The 22,716-nt window shown below is 34.5% G+C and overlaps 1 protein-coding gene across 1 annotated transcript in view; it reads right to left on the bottom strand.

Annotated features, from left to right (window-relative positions):
* Positions 1–22,414, bottom strand: part of LOC107557470 (TBC1 domain family member 20-like) — a 34,836-nt gene extending 12,422 nt beyond the window's left edge. Inside the window, exons 1-7 of the mRNA XM_016240895.1 lie at positions 22,174–22,414; positions 21,007–21,192; positions 20,827–20,907; positions 19,316–19,502; positions 17,793–17,894; positions 9,186–9,327; positions 5,681–5,865 (exon numbers count right to left, since the gene is read on the bottom strand). Of these exons, the coding sequence (XP_016096381.1) occupies positions 5,681–5,865; positions 9,186–9,327; positions 17,793–17,894; positions 19,316–19,502; positions 20,827–20,907; positions 21,007–21,192; positions 22,174–22,222 (932 nt within the window). The 5' untranslated portion in view covers positions 22,223–22,414. The remainder of the gene's footprint in view (positions 1–5,680; positions 5,866–9,185; positions 9,328–17,792; positions 17,895–19,315; positions 19,503–20,826; positions 20,908–21,006; positions 21,193–22,173) is intronic.
* Between the last annotated feature and the right edge of the window lie 302 nt (positions 22,415–22,716).

The following is a 22,716-nucleotide window of genomic DNA, read 5'->3' as shown; positions in this document are numbered from 1 at the left end:
CCTTTCTTTCCATCTTGAATAACATGACGCTTTCATAACGTGTTTGTATCCAGCATTGTTCCCATAGCCGTGATTTAAAGCGCTGTTTCTCTGACATTTTCAAAGGCACATTAATTATAATCCTGTGGCTTGGATTGACACACAGTCTAATGGTCTAACAAAATCTAATTTTAAACATTTTTACTATACCAATTTTTATGGCCCTTATATTTCTTATTTGAGCCAAAGGAGATGAATGAAGTTATTTCAGGACGAGACCGCCCTGATTGTAAAGCAAAACGTGATTGGCTATAGCGAGAACGTGCTACGATTGGTCAGCGAAGTGAGGCTGTTATCTGATTGGCTTGAGTAGACAGTGGGTGGAGTCCATGCATTTGTGGATTGGTGTGTGTCTCGATGCTAGAAATGTTTCAAAATCCACAAATGCACAGCGAGTGATTCACAAATGGGTGCAGCGATCTACAAATGCACTATTAATTTAGAAAAAAATTATGAGATATGAAGTAATGATTGCGATATATAAAGCCACAATTGTCAGATATAAAAGTCACAATTAGAAAAAGTAGATGAAATTGTAAGATGTAAAGTCACAATTATGAAAAATAGATATAACTGATAGATTACAAAAAAGATGCAGATGCAAGATATAAAGTCAGAATTGTAAGATATAAATTTGACTAATTTATTTTTGACCTCTGTTAACAGATTGAAACTATTATATTGGCTTTTCATTTTTTGTATCTCTCTGATTGAATAGCATCAATAAAAAGAGAGTTAAACTAAAGAATTGTAAGACAAAGTCACAATTAAGAAAGATAGACAACTGTGAGATACAAAGACGCAATTTTGAGATACAAAGTTAAAAAGACAACAGGGTTATGTGAAGTTGCAATTATGAACAATTAGGAGATATAAAGTAGCGTTGTGAAACAAGATACCTTCTGATGTTCATTCATGTTTATTTCATGCTATAACCAGTAAAGAGGAAGAGATGTTCACTTCACGTGCTGCTTGAACTGAGGGGTTACAGAGATCTGTCACGACACATTAAAGAACCACAAAGCGCTATTTATTGTTTGAATTTCGTAAAAAAATAAAAAAATTTGAAAGCTGAGACCTTGTCTGTTGGTGTGTCATCAGTGTTTGCTCCACAATGTATTTTTCACTTCGTGAGAACATGAGTGGCGTGAGAGCAGACGGCTTGTCGGATGTAGCAACAGTAACTAAGGGGGGGATTGTGCAGGATCAATTGTAACTAAGATATAAGGTTGCAATTATGAAAAATACAGTAAACGTAATTGGGAGATATAAAGTCAGAATTGTGAGATACATAGTCGCAATTACAAAACAAAGTGCGTCCCAAATCGCGTACTTATGCACTGTTCTATGACGTTTTGTAGTATAAATAGTGCAAGTAGTGTGTTCACACTGAAAATTCCAAAATGAAAAAGTGCACTTTAAATATCCCGATGATGCACTTAAATAACCAATAAAACAAAGTGTGGAATGTTGGACACTTCATGCACTCAACTGTCACAGCTTTAATTACGTAGCGAAGGGGGAGGGGCTATCAGACTCTGATTATGAATGACAAAATAACCTTATGTAATTCATACACTACATGATTGAGTACATAGTGCATAAGTACATAGTGTATGAGTGCATAGTGTATGGTGCGTCATTTGGGACACAGCTATAGACGCAACTGTGAGATACAAAGCTGCAATTACAGCAAACAACCTGCATACAAACACCCTCGGTCCACAAACTCTCAGTATCCAACAAAATACAGGGGTGCTTGTAAATTCTCCTCTAGTATTTTCTTTCCTGAACACACAAGATCTAATCAAACCGGCAACAGGCAGCGCTAACGAACCCCAAACGCTGAGATCAGAGCATCAGTCTCGGTGATAATATAATGTTACTGCGTTTACAAAGTCAGATGCGCGCGGAGGGCAGGGCGTTAGCCTGAGGGGTGTGCAGGGGGTTTTAATGAAGAACATTTGGGGGTCAAAGCCATTAGGGAGTACGTGCCACTCCTCATTACAGCACTCCACAGGGTCAAACAGAACAATAGAGATCAAGGTCACAGGTAAAGTAGATGAAATTGTAAGATGTAAAGTCACAATTATGAAAAATAGATATAACTGATAGATTACAAAAAAGATGCAGATGCAAGATATAAAGTCAGAATTGTAAGATATAAATTTGACTAATTTATTTTTGACCTCTGTTAACAGATTGAAACTATTATATTGGCTTTTCATTTTTTGTATCTCTCTGATTGAATAGCATCAATAAAAAGAGAGTTAAACTAAAGAATTGTAAGACAAAGTCACAATTAAGAAAGATAGACAACTGTGAGATACAAAGACGCAATTTTGAGATACAAAGTTAAAAAGACAACAGGGTTATGTGAAGTTGCAATTATGAACAATTAGGAGATATAAAGTAGCGTTGTGAAACAAGATACCTTCTGATGTTCATTCATGTTTATTTCATGCTATAACCAGTAAAGAGGAAGAGATGTTCACTTCACGTGCTGCTTGAACTGAGGGGTTACAGAGATCTGTCACGACACATTAAAGAACCACAAAGCGCTATTTATTGTTTGAATTTCGTAAAAAAATAAAAAAATTTGAAAGCTGAGACCTTGTCTGTTGGTGTGTCATCAGTGTTTGCTCCACAATGTATTTTTCACTTCGTGAGAACATGAGTGGCGTGAGAGCAGACGGCTTGTCGGATGTAGCAACAGTAACTAAGGGGGGGATTGTGCAGGATCAATTGTAACTAAGATATAAGGTTGCAATTATGAAAAATACAGTAAACGTAATTGGGAGATATAAAGTCAGAATTGTGAGATACATAGTCGCAATTACAAAACAAAGTGCGTCCCAAATCGCGTACTTATGCACTGTTCTATGACGTTTTGTAGTATAAATAGTGCAAGTAGTGTGTTCACACTGAAAATTCCAAAATGAAAAAGTGCACTTTAAATATCCCGATGATGCACTTAAATAACCAATAAAACAAAGTGTGGAATGTTGGACACTTCATGCACTCAACTGTCACAGCTTTAATTACGTAGCGAAGGGGGAGGGGCTATCAGACTCTGATTATGAATGACAAAATAACCTTATGTAATTCATACACTACATGATTGAGTACATAGTGCATAAGTACATAGTGTATGAGTGCATAGTGTATGGTGCGTCATTTGGGACACAGCTATAGACGCAACTGTGAGATACAAAGCTGCAATTACAGCAAACAACCTGCATACAAACACCCTCGGTCCACAAACTCTCAGTATCCAACAAAATACAGGGGTGCTTGTAAATTCTCCTCTAGTATTTTCTTTCCTGAACACACAAGATCTAATCAAACCGGCAACAGGCAGCGCTAACGAACCCCAAACGCTGAGATCAGAGCATCAGTCTCGGTGATAATATAATGTTACTGCGTTTACAAAGTCAGATGCGCGCGGAGGGCAGGGCGTTAGCCTGAGGGGTGTGCAGGGGGTTTTAATGAAGAACATTTGGGGGTCAAAGCCATTAGGGAGTACGTGCCACTCCTCATTACAGCACTCCACAGGGTCAAACAGAACAATAGAGATCAAGGTCACAGGTCACGGCCTCGAGAGAAGCTGCGCATTTCACTCACGCACACATACATACGTTCTTCGCTTTCAGTGAGGCCACATATGATGGTGGGGGAGGGGTTATGCAAATCAGGGCACAGCTTTAATAACCCATTGAGGCGGAGCTTCCTTATTGCAGGCCTGATTTGCATAAGATTTGCAGACAGAGTCGTTCTGGCACTTTCTGTCTATCTTTGTTGCTCTTTCTCTCTCACTGTAGCGTTTGTGTGTTTGTACAGGTCTCTCTCTCATTTCCGTCTCTCTCTCTCTCTTTCTCGCTGCCCCTCGTTCTCAATTCTGTCACTTCCTTTTTCTCATTTCTGTCTCTCTCTCGCTCTTAATCTTCATAGGCGACAGCAGACGCGGGGAGGTCTTAAACAAGACAGATCTCTCCTCTGATGGCTTTTTCAGCGCTGAGGGACTCGAATTCCGTTCCCGCCGAATGCCGGAGGAATCGTTTCCCACTGCCGTAAGAGATAAATCATTAAAGTGGCTTCACCTGCATCTGCAAATGCAATCGGCAGACTGACAGCGAGTGTTTAGACACACAGGGGTGAAACGCAGACAGCTCCGGCTGAGCGTCCTTCACGTCGCAAGAGGGGCGCAACAGTCTCACCGTGTGCAAAGGAAGTGATATCATACTCAATAGCTCCACCTGATGGACACAGGTGGAAACAAACACCCCTCCAGACCAAAGATGACAAGTGTGTGTGCACTGTATCTTACAGTGTAACAGCACTGGAACTAGTATATAACACTACTTAGGGCTGAATGATTTGGAGAGACAAAAAGGCAAATAAAATGCTATGTTTTCTTAAAGATCTCCAGGTTTGCTGAGACTTGTTTGCAGGGGTGCAGAATTTGGCAAATAAATAAATAAAAATAAAATCATGTGAATATATACTAAATGCTAATACTAATACAAATAATAATTATTATTATACAAAATTAAAATAAGACATCACTATTGTAATCATACTGTTGTACTGTAACATAAAAAGTATAATATATAGAATATTCAAGAAAATACAAAAAATTAGTATTTCATAAAAATACTATTATATCAAATATATCATTTTGCAATTTTATACCAATGACTATACAAAAATAATAATGATAAAAAATAAAATATATAGAATATTCAAGAAAATATATAAAATAGTATTTCATAAAAATAATACTATCAAATAATATCATATTGTATTATATACAAATTACAATAAAAAATAATAATTATGATAATAATGATTACTTTTGCTATTATTATTGTTACAAATACTATGCATCAAACAGAATAAGAAAAATATTACACTGCCATTCTATTGTACTGTAAAATAGAGTTTAATATATTGAATATTCTGTAAAAAAAAATAATTCAAAACATTACTTATTTAATAAAATCAATAATATCAAACAATACTAACATTTTATTTTACAGCACAATAATAAAATTATTATATTTTTTTACAGCTGTAAAATAATAATACCAATATTATAGAAATAAATAGTCTTAATTTCTTAATTTTCAAACATTAAACCCTTTGGCAAAAAACAACAGGAATCTCTTAAAGCTCCTTTGTTGGCAAAAAGTTTATAAACCTGTCTCATTAAAAATCTGGGGTGCGTTTCCCAAAAGCAACTATGGTTGCAAGTTCCGTCGTTACCAATAGAGTTCAATGGAAGTAACGACCATAGTTAGCTAACGATGCTTTTGGGAAACGCACCCCTGGTTGGTGCATGTTGTATTCCCAAATGCATGTTTATAAGCGACCCAAACTCACAACACTCACAGAGATGGAGTTTGTGTGGAGCAGCATTTACTGTGAAACGAATTGCTGAGATCCTAAAAACACCAGATTATGAGCTGCTCATGTGTAAATGAACACCCTGCAGTGCTTCACTCCAAAACATGCAGTGCATAATCATTTATAATAATAATATACTTTATGAGTATCTTATTTACTTATGCTTTACTGAAGAGGTGAAAACCTTTCTACAAGTGCATGTTTGTGCATGCAAGCGTGTGATTGAGGGCCTCACATGTTGTGTGGCTGCAGCGCTGCAGACTGGGTAAGCAGAGAGGGCGGGCAGCTCATGAACAGGCTCTGAGCTCGACCAATCAGCTCCTCGTAGGGCAGATCCTGAGGCATCTGAGACAGCAGGTGATGAACGCTGGCCATATCACACTCGCTGCTCTTTACTTCCTTCTGTCTGTACAACACAATCTGATGAGAGAGAGGCACAGGTCTGTTAGTCTCAGCGTCAGACGGGCCGCCCACAGTCCATTCACTGACCGTCTGACGCATACTGTAGACAAAACTGACAATTAAATCTGATCGACTGGCTATATTCAAGTATAACGGTCCACTGGGACACAAATGTTGTTTTAAAAATGTTAAAATTACACTTCTGAGGAAGAATTTCACTGAAGTAGACAAAGGTTCATAACTTAAAATATGTGAAAAATATAAAAGAATAGATTTTTAATCACTTAGTAGCATGTAATCTAGACATCCATGAACAGAACAATATATTTCACTGTGACATAAACAGGTTTGATCTGGTTAAAAAGAAAAACAAGAAATCAGTGTGAAAACCGAAAGTACTAAACAAATTAGCCAAAACTTTGTGCGGAACCCCATTTCTGCCTTATTTATTTGGTTCTAACCGTCTTCGAATTTTTGTTTTAAGCATACAAGTGAGTCATTCTGTTCGATTTATACTTAAATTTTTTTAAATTTATGTTTAAAAAAAGAAAAAATAATAAATTATTAAAAATAATAAATACTATAAAATAATAAAAAACAATACAAAAATAATTCTTAATCTTAATTCAAGATATAATCTCTGAAAATAAGTCTTAATGTATTTAATATATAAGACAACTTTATTTCACAAATTATTATGTTTTGAGGATAAGACAATTTAAATTTTAAATGATTGTAATTATAATTTGATTGTAATAATTTAAAATTTGTAATTTGTAAATAAATTATAATACACAAAAAACACTAACTGTAAATTACTTTGAGAAAAAAAGCGTAAGGAATTGTATTGCATTTTATTTTTTACTTTTTGTAAGTTCATTTCATTTATTTTATTTTACTTGCGTTTTCTTGTTTTAAGCAACAAAAAAGTAAACACTTGTTAGACTTGAATTGTAATTTTAAAAAGTATTTTTTCTTAACCCTTTGGCAATGGTTTTTTTTTCTAATTTAAGATACATTTTCAAAAAACAAGTCTGTAAAACAAGTAAATGTCTTGTTTCTTCTGTGCAGATAGGTTTACTTATATATATATATAAAAAAAAAAGTGACTAATTGTAAATTTACATGTTGCTCACATGGTCTCTTCCAGTCTAAGTGGGTGATTCTTGGTGAGAATAAAATACATTTTGGACCAAAACTAAACCGTTTCCTTCACTTACAAGCAAACAGCAATGAGCTGCCTGTAAGGACTAACGGTAAAATACACCTGAGTTCACAGATGTTCACTACAGCTGATCAGATGGACTCCAGCATGGGTGTCTACAGTCAAATAAGGTCTGGACCAGACCAGAGCTACTACCTAACAAGCAGGATGAACTACATTTCCTGCTGGCTTTCTTATCCTGACTTCAAACGGCCGCTGGCCCCCTTTGCTTTCACGGTTGTTTCCAGCAGGGGAGCGGCTCGTGGAGACAGAAGAAAGGCACAAACACGCAGCCTTCCACACAAACCTCTGGTGAATTCATTAGAGTTGTTTAATTAACTGATCCCCTTACAACAAAGTGCCCTCGATTCCTGCATCAGACGAGGAAGGAGTGGAAAAATAAAGAAAATTCTTCTCCTCTCTTTGGAGCCACGTTTGTTATTGTTGTGCTGATGAATTAGCGATCGCCTAAATAAGTGAATTAACAAATACGGAGGCAAAACATGGTAAACAACATTCTCTTTAGGATTACAAAAACTTGTGTATAGTTTGAGGGGTTATACGACGTGGAGGATTGCTCTGCACTCTCATTACTGCCTGAAATTTCAATGTAATCATGGGAAAACTATAAACTACTGTTTATAGCAAAAGAGGACATTCTTGAGGATAGAGACAGTTTTTTTTAAGGTTGGACGAGTCAGATGGACACATACAGCCCTTAATTAGTTAATTAAAAATAATTAATGTAATTATTTTATAAAGGACCTGTTTAGAGATCACATGTAAACGAGTAAATCAACACTGGCAATCTGATGAGATGTAATATTACCAGTAAAGACCAAGGTTGTTATTGTTAACTAAAACTAAAAACTATGAAAAATAATTTTCAGTAACTGAAATAAAGCTGAAATAAAATATAAATATCAAATAAAAAAAAAAACTTAAATGAAAACTAGAAATGTTGCCTTTGCAACTAACTGAAATACTTTTAAGTTGAAGTATTAAAAATGTAAAAAACTTAAATAAAAATAAATTAAATATATTATTTCATTAATTTTATTTATTATGTATTATTATTATTTAATTATTTAATAATGTTTTATTTAATAAAAAATATTATTTAATTATAATAATTATTAACTATTATTAATATTATTATAATAAATATTATTTTAATATATAATAATAATAGTAATTATTATTATTATTATTATTATATTAAAACAAATAGAATCTGGATAAAAAAATATTAAGATAATAATAATACACATTTTTATATTTATTATTATTATTGATATGATAATTTAATATTAAAAACTTTTTTAAAAATGAAATGTTGCCTTGGTGTCTATCCGCAATGAAAAAGTTTATGTTGAAGAATATAAATTACTAAAACTGAAATAAATATAAACAAAAACTAAACAGGAGAAATAATCATAAAAATACATAATACATATACAACTATGAATATAATATTATTAATAATAATAATAATAGTAGTAATAATAATAAAATATTAGATGAAAACAAACAAATAAAATTAGAAGTTGAAATAAGTTAGTAATTTAGTAGTAAAAAGTTAGTAGTAAAATTACTAAAACTAAAATAAATTAATATTTGGCCTTGTATTTTTTTATAAATGTGATGCTCATCTCAATACTGTCCCATTTTAAAAGAAAAAACATTCTTAGTGTGCCTTGCCAAAAATGTTGAAACTAAACTAAAGCGCTTCTCATCCAGGCAGATGAAGAATACAGCACAGTGTTTAAAGGTCATTTCCAATGATTGACATCATGGAGTTCAGCAGTATTTGGTGCTGATGTGTGAATAGTATCTTAACAGTAAAAAGATGAAAAGCTGTTGCTAGTGTGAACTGCATATATGGTGTATTTACCAGTAAAGTCAATCTGACCATTTTACGGTCATTTAAATGGGAAAGTGGCTTTTTCAGCATCTTGTGACAGGATTGTTGAGTTTTAAGGACGCTCAGTCAAGTTAAAAATAGTTTTAAAGACCCTTCAGTCCTTCTCTCTCACGAACACTGAAAAGGTCAAAACGCAGCACTGCCTCGACGTCCTTGAGAGGCTGGAGATGGAGTGACTAAAGTACAGACCACAGAGACTCTCCTCCTTACCACAGCAGCGAAGTAGATGGCCATGAGTGGGTGAGATGCCAGGAAGAAATCATAGAGCCGCAGAACATGCCGGAAATCTGACAGGACGTAACCGTACCATGTGATCAGCCAGCTCAGGGCGAAGATGGTGCCCACCTCAGACCTGCAACACAAAGACAATCGCTTATTAGCTCTCATCTGTTAACATTAGTCAATGCATTAGAAAACATGAACTAACAATATATGTATTACAGCATTTATTAATCTATTAGTAATTCATTAATATATTAGGATTTTTTTTTTAATTAGTAATGTATCCATTAATTTATTAGGCATTTTATTAGTAATGCATTAATCTATAAATAATCTTAAATTATTAGCAATTTATTCATTCATCTATTAGTAATTTATTAGTAATTTTATTGGTAATGTATTAATAAAATTTTTTGTAAGGTATTAATTTCTTAGTCATTTCAATTTACTAGTAATTTATTATATTAGTGACTTAGTAATAATGTTTAGTAATAAAGTTATTAGTAATAATGAAATAAAGTAAAAAAATTATATTGTTCATTGTTTCTTCATTCATGTTAGTTCACAGTGTATTAAAAATTATTAACAGATACAACTTTTGATTTGAAAAATGTATTATTAAATGTTAAAATTGAGATTGAGGTTATTAAATGCACTAGACGTCCTGTTCATTTCATTCATATACACACATATACATATACACACACACACACACACACACATATACATATATATATATATAAATAATAATTAGCTTTATTTATTTAAACTACATGTAAATGAGAAACACTTCCTCTGCATTGTTTGCCAACACTGTTTCAGAGCACATGCTTATATTTGAAGAAAACTCATCAATCAGCCCCAGTAACTGAGGTTTGTGACGTCACAGAAGCACAAAAACTAGCATTAAGCGTGTATAACGGAGCGGCGTGCTTGCATGCGTCATGTAGAGTATGTATCCGGCTTAAGTAAACACGCTCAATGGCAACATGACCTTTGAAAGGGCCTATAATCTGTGAAATCGACATTCAAACATGACAGGACTCAGCAGAGCTCCCGTGAATCCTCCTGAAACTCCTCTAAAAACCCACCCAAGCATTTAGCACGTGCAAAACACAGGAACACATGTCTGACACATTCATTAATCACCGTCACTGATGTCACTGATATTCCATGCGAGCAATTTAACGCTGCTGTAGGCCTTTTCTCCACCCTGTAAATGTGCTGCTAGGTCACGAGTACATGTAAGACGAGAACAAACGTGCCCTGCCAATGGACTTGAACAAATACCAGCCACAGGTTTTTATTTATTCATTTTACCAGTCACGAAACTGTATGCGCATTACTTCATTAAAAAAATTTTTTTTAAAAGGCTGAGAAAATTGGGGAAACACATCTACGTAACAAATATAAATATTTATTTTTACTTTTAATTTTTTTATTATTTATATTTATTTATTTAATGCTTTTAAACATTTAAACCACAGAGCTTTTATTTTAATGGAAAACCAGAGGAACTTCTCTTTTGAAATGCTTCCTAATGCTTTGAGAAGTAAACATTAGAATTCTAATTTTACTGTAAAATACAATTATTTTTATTACGCAATTTTACAGTTTATTTTACAGTTTAATTAAAACATTTAATACAACTTATTTTGTTTAATATTTTTATTACATAATAATTGTGTTACTGCCTTATGTTAAATTGCTTTGAATTACTTTTTTTCCCCACATCAAACTACACTCCATACACCATAATGGCAAAGCAAAAAACAGGTTAACAACATCTTTGCAAATTTATTAAATAAAAAAAACTTAAATGATTCCATTGCATAAGTATTATCTGGGACAGTCGAAATTTAGCTCAAGAGCATTAACATTGCTTGTAGATATTACTACACTTTGAGTTAAGTTAACCGGTTGCAAATTAATTTGAATGGGTATGATTTGGAAAGGCACACACCTCTCAATAAAAGTTCTAACAGCTGAAAATGCATATCAGAGCAAAAACCAAGCCCTGGTTTAACAACACAACACAACATAACATAAAATTGTAGAGCTCAGAAACATAATTGCATCAAACCACACATCTGGGTAAATTTTGCTGCATTGAAGGGTCACAGAAGCATGTAGTCTCTGTTACCCTTAGTAACCCATAACCTATTTAGTTTTAGTCCACTAAAAGTCTCAACATTTTAGTCTAGTTTTAGTCAAAGAAAAACATTTTAGCAATCAGATTATTATTAATTAACCGTACAGCAGTATTCATTTTGGCAGCCATTTTTTATTTAGTCTTAGCAAAATCCTTTTAAGACAAGTCATGTCACTCGGTGGCCATCTTTGAAACGCCTCTCGGGCATGCAAGTGCAACTCCTATCTCTTTGAATGGGGAAACATCAAATTCTCCAAAACTGTTCACTAAGCTTACGATTTCAATGTGATAAATTTCATATTTGAAACCACCAAAGAAATCTGACAACAACTGTGTCATAAATGTTGTTACTTTTGCTCAAATAGCATTATAAAAAGCTTATTTTTCAGGCTAGATCAGCCAGTGCGCATGCGCAGTCCTAAGAGCATGTCTCAGAACGCTGTTTCTATAGCAACCGGGACTTCTAACGGCAGCTGCAGTGACGCGCTGACTTTACCGATTAGCAATTGGCTCTTTCATTCAGAAGGCGGGGTTTCCTGCGATTTAGCGGCCATATTGAGCATTGCATTTTTCCCCATTCAAAACTATAGGAGTGACACGTCTTGGGTATTCTATAGTCTTTGGTCTTAGTCTTACTCAAATGTACATTTTAATTATCATATTTGGACAACCTTGTCCTGTTTTTGTTTCGTCAAGTTTAAGTCAATGAAATGTATGAACATTTTAGTAAGGTTTTAGTCAAATCTTAGTCACATTTTTGTCATAATGGTTAAACTGATCAAAAATTATTTTTGCCCAAGTTTATAATCGTAATGATTGTTGTTATTTGAGAAATTTACTTTTGCATTTCAGGTATTGCACTTTCACCAGTGAGCACAAATCAATAGATTGTGGACTCATGGTGTATTTTACCTCATCTAGTGTACTGATTTATTATAGGCTTTTTATTATATAAATGAATACCAAAGACTTATGCAATCTCTCTGTCTACACTATGAAAACTGCTAAAACAAACGAAAAATATTATAACAGTGAAATTCCATCCAAATTGCAATAGCCAATTTTCTCTATTAAAACAACAGCGGTTGAGTAAGTGCATTTATTCAGCTATCACAATCGCAAACAATACAGTCGAGATCTCATGACCGAACACAGACCGGCTGAGTGATGCTTTCATTTCGATCGCTAAACTCCAGCTTGTTTGTCTGTGTTTTCAGGTCATCGTCGGCGACGCTACCACAATGAGGAGCGAGCACGTGCGCATGGTTGCCAGATTGCTTAAAATAAGCAAAACACCAGGCAGAAAATTGTGCTCACGTGTAGCGCAGAGCTCACGTGTAGCGCAGTCCGCAATAACATTTTGTCTCCTTTTTTGATGAAAATAGAAGAGTTTTTATTTTTTTTTTATACATTTTAGTCTCGTCTTATTTCGTCAAAGAAATTGCATGTTGATATAGTCATAGTTATCGTTTATTGACCTTACTGTCATCTCGTCTTCGTCTCATCTTAGTCATGGGAAAAAAGCTTGTCAACAAACATTTTTCATCATAGTCTTCGTTAACGAAATTAACACTAACTGCAACACTCCACCGATCTGGGCTTTATGGCATTGTGGCCAAACTCAATGCTCTACTCAGCACCTACAGGACCCTCAGATTCTGAGAAACAAGATTCTCTGGTCTGATGAACCTCAATTCCAACCATCATGTTTGAAGGAAACCAGGCACTGCTCATCACCTGCAGAATACCATCCCAAAATTAAAGTGTGCTGGTAGCAGCCTCATGCTGTGGGGATGTTTTTCAGCGGCAGGGACTGAGGGACACATCAGAGTAGAAGAAAAGCTTAATGCACCAAAATATAGAGATAGCCTTAATGAAACCCCTGTCCAGAGCATTCAGAACCTCAGACGGAGCAGAAGGTTCACCTTCCAACAGGACAATGAACCTAAACACAGCAAGAGTGGCTTATAGACAACTCTGTGAATGTACTTGAGTGGCCCAGCTAGAGCTTGAACCCAATAAAATATTTCTGGAGAAACCTGAAAATGTGCATCTGCCCCCATCCAACCTGACAGAGCTTGAGAGGTGAAGAGGTGAGGAGAAGAATGACATATAATTGCCAAATGCTGATGTGCAAAGCTTGTCGCATCATACCCCAAAAGACTTGAGGCTGTAAAGGTGCTTCAGCTAAGTACTGAGTTAAGGATTTGAATACTTATGCAATGCACTTATTTCAGTTTTTTTTTGAATGAAGGTGTAGAACCATCTCCAGGATGATCAGAAGAAATGGACAGCCCCTGAGTTAAATATATGAGTGTCACAGCAAAGGGTCTGAATACTTAGGACCATGTGATATTTCAGTTTTTCTTTTTTAATAAATCTGCAAAAATGTCAACAATTCTGTGTTTTTCTGTCAATATGGGGTGCTGTGTGTACATTGAGGAAAAAAAATTAACTTAAATGATTTTAGCAAATGGCTGCAATATAACAAAGAGTGAAAAATTTAAGGGAGTCTGAATACTTTCCGTACCCACTGTATATATATATATTTATATATTTAAAAAAATGTATTCTATGCACATGCACTCCAACAAAATCACCCCACTAACTCTCATTCTTTGCAAATATAGCTATTCAAGTCGTCTGGTGAAATTTTTTGTATTTTTCGAATCCCAGAAAAACAAATTATCACAACGTCAGTTTTTCCCAGTATCGCGCAGCCACCTTATATGTCCAATAATAATGGAATCATAATGATTGGCAATGGATTTTTTAACCCTTTTAAAAAAACAGTAAGACAGCAGCGTCATCCAAAAGTTTTAAGAGCTCAGTAAATGCTTCTCTGTACAGAGCGACTGATGCACGAACATAAGCAGGAAAAAAAACATTTCCTTTTTTAGGCTGTCTCATCCGTCCACGGGCTTTTTAAAAGTTCTGCATTTTTGTTTGGAAAGATTCATAAAAGCAACAGCACCTGAGTGAGCAACACCATTAAACCTGTGGACCAGCGCTGCGGCGAGACGCACGCATGCAATATTGATGAAGAACCTCTTATTCTCTACATTTTAGATGAGTCGCCATTAAAAATAACCTGCTTTTACAAACGAGAGCTGGAAAAGCCGCACGCAATGCAGAGCCACAGGTTTACGTGAATACTTGCACACACGCAAGTCAACATACATTTATGATGTCCCAAAAGTGTATCAACATATCAACAATTTTGTTGTTTTGCCACACCAAACGGTTTTCACATAAACAAGACGGTCACACAGCAAGAAAGCATGCAACTTTAAGCGTCAGGTTTTAAAAGACAAACAACACAGGCTGACAACATTTAAGATGCATGTAAATATGCAAGCTTTTTTAACCATCTAAAACAGGATCAACGATAACGATGATCAGTATGTGAGTTTCAGCACAGTGCTTACATTCATACGACACAACCTTATATTTCTTTACCATGAACAAGCATTTTTATGCAAATGTCAATATTTTGTTTTCTGTGAGGTTTAGCAATTTTTGATGATGAAAATATGTGTGTTATCTAGCTACTGTAGCTGTCTATAGGATTTATCGAGATTGCAAGAATGGCTTAACAGTCTTGAAACCATCAGCTAAAATGACAATGAATTTCATTATAAATAAATAAATTACATTTTGCACTATACTTCTTTATCTGCAAACATTTTAATGCAAATTATAAAAAACTATTACTATTATTTCTCATATATTACAATAAGAAAACATCAAAAACAAAAACCACTATAACAGTATAACACTAACAAACAAATTCACGAACAAACAAATAAATGTAAATTATATAAATACTCAAAAATAAATAAATTGCAGAGTGGAGGTGCTTCAATTGACTAAACAATATGCATTTAGGTTTACTGATAAAAGTCTTAAAAATTAACAAATGAAAAGAAAACTTTAGGCAAAATGTAATTATTCTTTCAAAAATAAAAAATAAAAAAATATTACAGATGTTCTTCTACTTACTGAAAGTAATTATTTGTTGTACATTTGTTAGTGTATTTTTAGAAATATTACTAGAATTTAAATTATATATATATATATATTTTAATATATTTTAAATTCTAGTAATATTTCTAGAAATATTACTAGAATTTAAAATATATTAAAATATATATATATATAATTATTTAAATTCTAGTAATATTTCTAAAAATATTACTAGAATTTAAATTATATTAAAATATATATATATATTTATTTATATTTAAAGTTTAATTATTCAATCACACACATACATACAGAAACATTTTAGATTTATTATATATAACATTTTTCTGACACTGATTTTCTGACACAAAAAAATAATAATTCTGAAATGACTGAATTATGCAGATAAAAAATGTAAAATGTAAAAATGTTGGTCAGGGATATAAAATCAGGAAAGAACAAATCCTTACTGTTGAGCCATGTAACAGTGACTTTGATGAAGGTCTGCACACAAAACCGTCTCCCGTGAGAGTATTTCATAAAGCGCCTGTGTGTGTGTGTGTGTGTGTGTGTGTGTGTGTGTGTATATATATATATATAAAATCCAATTACAAAAAATACTGTGATTGTACCATATTTTTACCCTCACAAAATACACCAAAATAAGGAAAATACCAAGGTAATAAGAGTATTAGAGTATTTCCTAATGCGCGTCTGTGTGTGTGTGTGTGTGTGTGTGTGTGTGTGTGTGTGTGTGTGTGTGTGTGTGTGTGCGTGTGCGGGTGGGTGTCCTTGCAGGGAAATCAGTTTTGATCTGACAGAGGTGAAGTGAACCGTACATCTACTACACTCTGCTACTCCTCTTCTCTCGCCTGATTCACTGTAAACAGCTACCATCTACTGGCAGCAAACATTCAAGATCCACGTCACAGATTTCAGCAGCTTTAATAGACACAGACCATGTATAATAGTCGAAGACAAACCTGTTAACAGGTAACGCTTTCATGACTCTGTCTAGTTGTTTAAAGATGCCCTCTGCTGCCCTCTTCAGCAAAGAGAAGTCTATTAACCTCAGCTGGTCAGATGCATTTAAATCAATGATCTGGGATCAAAACAAGCTGATTTCCATGAAAAAAAATTGACTCATCGCTCATTTTGTAACAAACACATTTTTAGTAATGCACTTGGAGAGGAAGCACACTGTTCAAGTGCTTGCATCAATTCTTCTGCATGTTCTTATGTTTTCTTGGATGTCAAGTTTTGTTAATCACCCTTTTAGATGCAAGGCTACAACGATAACGGATGAACTTATTCTTTATAAATAATAATTGCCATAATTGCCAGCATGTCACAGATGCTGCTTATAGAACTTTACTTGTATTTAACCCAGTACATTTCTTTAAGCAAACTTAGGGGTTGCTTACACTCAGTAAGTTCTATAGCAGTTCTATAGCTTTCCACCACAACTACTTCAAACCTAACAATTAATCAGTTCATCTATCATGTTGGTGTCAACTATGGATGCCCATTCCCACCACAGAATTAAAACAAAAAAAGTCAGACTTTGTTTCTCCCAATATATAAACACAGAATTCTGACTTTTTTTTCCTCTCAATTCATAGTTTGCATCTTGCAATTCTGTTTTTTTTCTGCCATGAAATAGTTTGTATCTCACAATTTTGTCATTTTTATTCCCAGAATTTTGAGCTTATCTCACGTTTCAGATTTTTTATTTTTTTTGCAATTCTTAAACGCAAGAAAAGAAAAAGATATACTATATATCTATATATCTATATATAGATATAAAAGATATATTGTGAGATATACACTCAGAACTGCGAGAAAAAAGTCAGAATTGTGAGATAAAAAGTTACCATTTTTATTTTTTTTTAAATGCTTTTATGAAGGTAAATCTAAGACTTATAGAAAATTTAAGGTTTTAAGCACAAACTCAACTTTGTTTTACATTCGCATCTCAAGTGAATATATCTTCTTGATTTAAGGGCGTTTAGATATTTGTATTGAAGAAAAAAATCTGGAAGATATTCATTTTCTGCAACGCATTCAATATTTAATTCTATTACTTTATGAATTTAAGACGTTCTACTCTGATTTAAGTTCTTAACGTGTGGAAGGGTAAATTAAGAGTTTTTAAGACCTGCAGAAACCCTGTTTTTATTCTGGCAGAAACAGGCTTCCATATCCAACAGCAATTAAAAAAAAAAAAGACAAAAACAACAACAAACAACCTTCTGCCAAGCTATATAGTTCATTAGTTTAACTGGAGGCTGTTTATGGCTGATGCATTAATATATAACTGATATGCAGTCACAGCTGGTTATTTACAACAGCATCAAACATGCCTGATCCAATCAATTTAGAGCCAGAAATACCTTTTAATCTCTGGAAAAACTGTAGTTGCACAGAATATGCACGTATGTGGATCAATCACAGATAATCACTAGTCAGCAGTCTACCTGATCATGAAGTCATGTAACTCTCGGTCCACTCGCTCCAAAATGGGCATCAGGTAGTTCAGGATGTGCTTTGTGCTGTCCATGGTGGGGTCCATGAAATCCCTGCAGTTTCCAGCAGAATAAAACACAAAATACTGATGTCAATAGTGCTGGGCAGTATGACCAAAAATTTATATCACAGTATTTTTCAAAAGTATACCGGTTTCACGGTACATAACAGTATTTTTTTTCATGCATGACCGGGTGTTAACCATATTTTCTACTGATTGAGAGGAAATACTGCAGTATGTTGACTTAGAATGCCCTATTTTACTGTCATGATGAGTGAATATTGTCAAAAAATACCACACTAAATAGTGACTAAACACGACCCCTTTTAATACATGTTAACCAGGAGTCACTCTCATTTATAATCACAGCATCGTCTGATAAAATCAACATGCATCTACACTAAAGAGCGGCTATGCGGTTATTTTGGCTATATTACATTTTTGTCTCATGCAGCGCAACTGCCTTGTTATTGAGTAACAAACTAAAAAAACAACAACAAACACAAAAAGTGCATGTGATATTAACAGACAAACTACGCTCATATTTATAATTCCAAACAATCAGTAAGCGACAGGTGCTTGGAAATGCTGATTTGTACTCATTTATTGAGGAGTCGGCTGCGGTGCTTCTCTGCCGCTCACTGCACAGAACAGACGCCGAGAGAGGTGACACTTCTCCGGGAAAGTTCTGTGACCACGCATTCACGGGACAGCACTGGAGAAATCTTCCAACTGAACCATAGCTAAGGTTTATCCAAAAAAGTCGCTAGGTTTGTCAGTATGAATATTCTATGGAAAAAAGCCGCTAAAAGGGTCTGAAAGTTGCTAAATCTAGTGCTAAAGTCACGCTTGTGTGTGTGATACGCGGGAGCTGATGGCAGCGGGCGGTGGATATTTGTGGCGGTCAATGTGGATATTGTGGATGAGTTCTTCTGTGTCATCACGTTCTATTAGTTCTACAGCTTCAGTTTCTGAACTTTCACGCTTAGTAACACATACAGCTGCTCCCTCACCACAGTGCAACAGTGAAAAGGGACCCCTTTCAAACAGTGTCGCGTTCCGAACGTTGTTTAAGCGACATACAACGGTATTGCGGTATTCATATCATAACAAAAATAAACATTCGGTATTCGGTATGAACCGGTATACCGCCCAGCACTACTTCTCAACATCAGAGCAAAACAAAAAGAAGCATTTTTCTAGCTTAGCATCTACAAGGTCATGGATTCGATCCCCTCGGAATGCAACTGATAAAATGTCATTGCAATGTGAGTCACTTTGAATAAAAGCACCTGCCAAACGCACAAATTTAACTGTGCAAGTCGATGTTGCATCAGACAAGTTTTTGATTTATAATCCTAAAATATATGTAAAACGGTTATGTGAAACTAAATTCTCTTTTACTGCAAGAAGCAAAACATAGCATTATAATCAGAGTTAGGTGGGGAAGAACATAAGGTCAGGTTAATTCACCTGAGATGATGATTGGACAGTTTCTCCATGATTGCGATGGTCATTTTCTCTCCCACCACCAGCAGGAAGGTCACCACGATGTCATGATAACCCTGATAATAGTGCAGCTGAGGATTTCTCCTCAAAACATCCAGAATGATGTCGATCAGCTGCTCCTGGAGAACCTCTCGCTCATCCACACGCATGCCTGAGAACGATCACACCACCATAAAAACAAGCATATTACTAAAAAAAAAGCACTGTTAGATGGAAATGAATTATTCCATTTCAGTAGGATCAAACACACTCGGCAGACATAATGACGTGTAAAAGTCTCCCTGATTATTGCAGCTTCAAACCTCAACTGTCCAAATATCACATGGGAAGCTCAAGGTATTTGTGTTGGGATAGATAACACACAATCGATGCATTGTTCTGAATTCACAGTGAAAGAATGTCACCGAAGGACACTGGAAAGGGTGGTGATTATACAAGCAAAAATTTATATGAAGAAGAATATTGAGATGTTCTCAATGAGGTCTAAAAATTTGTGACCACAGTGAAAATATGGGATAAAAAAATAATAAAAAATAAATAAAATAAAAATTAATTTAAACCTGAAAATATAGAACATTTTAGGGTTGAAAAAAAAACATTAAATGAATTTTTAAAAAATCTTAAGCATATATATCTCTCTAAAATTTTATATAACTCAAAGGTCAGGAGATCAAATGTCTACATTGAAAATCTGGGATTAAAAATCTAATTTAACTCAGGAAATAAAGAACATTTTAGGGTTAAAAAAACGATATGAAACAAAACTACAATAAAATTTATTTAAAAAATATATAAACTATAAATATCTTATTTCTTACAACTTTTGATTTGCTTTGTTGCATTACTCATTTTAAGTTGGTTGGGATAAAAGCATCTGCTAAATGAATAAATGTATGCTGTAAATATTTCACTAACCTCTAATCAATCAAAATGTATACTGATAATATAATATGCCAAGGAAATTGTTTGACTTTTTTTGTTTTGTTTTTGTTTTTTAAAGTCATGTAATTTTACAATGAAAAACATAATTCTTTGTCAAATCCAATTTTTCACATTTTAGATGTCAAATTCTATGGCATACTGGACATCAAAATTTATTAGAAATATTAATCACAATTTTGCACTCTAATTGTTATGTTCTACTGATAATATAATTAATATTTATGTTATCCAGGTTATTCAAATATTATTGAAAAAATAAATGGAAGAAGTTATTGACATAAAATTGTTTGGCTTAATTTATTTATTTATTTCATTTTAAAAACATCACGCAATTTACAATAAAGAATTTTTTAAAAAATTTGTCAAATCAGAATTTTCACATTTTGGATGTCAGATTTTATGGCATACTGCACATTAAAATGTACAAATGCTGACAGTTCTGATAGTAAGTATGTCTCAAAACGGTCCAGAGTGACTGGATCAAATCATGTGATGGTGTGTCATGTTCTTTGACTCGTTTATCACATACTGACCTTTCGGGAAACGTCGCATTGATCTCCTGACATCGAGCACCACCTGTCTGTAGTCTCTGTGGTCTTCTCGGACATCTTTGGCTTTAAATGAGGGAAATAAGAAAAAAGTTTTTAAAAAAAATAATAATAAAAACACTGACGTTTTTGTGGTACGTTCCACACGCACAAACACACACTTACAGGGTTTGGCAGGCAGATTGTACACATTGATGCTGAGGAGTTTGGGCCAAACTTTTCTTCTAATGTCATCCGTCAGCAAACCGCCTTCGCTCACAGCCGCCCGCCGCAGGCTCTCGATGTCCACGGGGTCACTGTTCAGGGCCTGATGGATGTCCAGGAGCTTCTGTTTCTTCCAGGGCAATTGTTCTGCAATTAAAATACAAACGTATGAGACAGGATGCGAAATTAACTCTCAACATACAGCAAAGTAAATGCCCAGTTTCTTGGAAACTGAGCATTGTATGGCTTAATCCAGTGGTTCTCAGGCTCCCTCTAGTGCAGTGTTTCTCAACCAGGGAGGTCCTTGACGTAAGGCTCTGTATAAAGTATGAATTTTTGTGACATGACATGTTCCCCCCATGAAAGAAAAATCCAATATAGCTGATGATATGGCCAAATACTGGATAAGTCAACTAATCTGAATTATACTTGACTGCATTTGGTCCTCACAAAGATACAAATGATACATAGATGAGTCGATTTTGTTCTGGGGGTCCTTGAGGATGGTTCTGAATTGGACTGGGGTCCGGTACGCCAAAAGGTTGAGATTCACTGCTCTAGTGGTACCCAGAGGAATCACTAAATTAAATATAAATTAATGTTAAAACGCAATACATTTTAATTTAATCTTTATTTGAGCTTTTTATTGACCTGTATGTAAGCACAGTACAGTGTTAATGTTCAAACTGTGTATTTACAATGTTAAAGTGGCTGACAACAATAAATAATTATTATTAGGAATAAAACTGCCTCGTTTTTTAACTGTGCAGAGCTGTAGCTGAATAGTTAGGCCTAGTACGCTACTGTATTTTAATGTTGGTCGTGCTTGGAGTGCCAAATATTTTCTGAAGTGGTACTTGGTATAAAAAGTTTGAGAACCATTGGCTTAAATCACAGTGCAGGAATAAACACTGTAACCAGAGCTTCATGTAGAGATATAATTATGTGGTTAAGCCAACAAAACTAAATATGAGGAACAAAATCATGATGCACAATAACACACCCAATATACAGTAATCTCTTGATTATTTGAATCATGAATTAATGAAAATGATAACCCATTAGCTTATACATTATACATTTCTCACTCATTCATTCATTGACAACATAATGGACCGGAACCGGTACCTTCATGTTTCCCGACGGCAGCCGGCAGTCGCTTCCTCGCTTTTTTCATCTCTTAACGCGACTCACAGTCACGAGGATATCAAGTACATACTTTCCTGATGATTAGAAGATAGTTTTAATTTAAAACTGACCGTAAAAACCAAAGGAAAGTGACGGTTATGATTCTCCTCAGATCGGCGTCGAGACGTGAGTGCTGGTCACCCGAGCTTTACTCTCACTGGCTAAACGCCGGTGAGTCACTCAACCAACCCTGACTGCTGTCAACGTCTCTCCTGATTGGTTTAAAGACATCGAGAGGCTCGACGCCATTGGCTCATTTCAAACGTGATTCACACCTGCCCATGGTGACAGACATGCGGTGTGTTTGTATTTACATTAGTTATGTAATATATCACTGACTGACTAAGTTTAACATATTATATTATATTATATTATATATTATATAGTTTTTGATAAAAGCGTTTTTTAAATGACTAAATGTAAATATTATATTATATTATTATATTATATTATTAATCTTATAGAATATAATAATAAAAATAT

Source organism: Sinocyclocheilus grahami, unplaced genomic scaffold (assembly GCF_001515645.1).
Source record: "Sinocyclocheilus grahami isolate Dianchi unplaced genomic scaffold, SAMN03320097.WGS_v1.1 scaffold603.1, whole genome shotgun sequence".
Taxonomy (NCBI): domain Eukaryota; kingdom Metazoa; phylum Chordata; class Actinopteri; order Cypriniformes; family Cyprinidae; genus Sinocyclocheilus; species Sinocyclocheilus grahami.
This window is presented reverse-complemented; position numbering and strand designations above follow the sequence as displayed.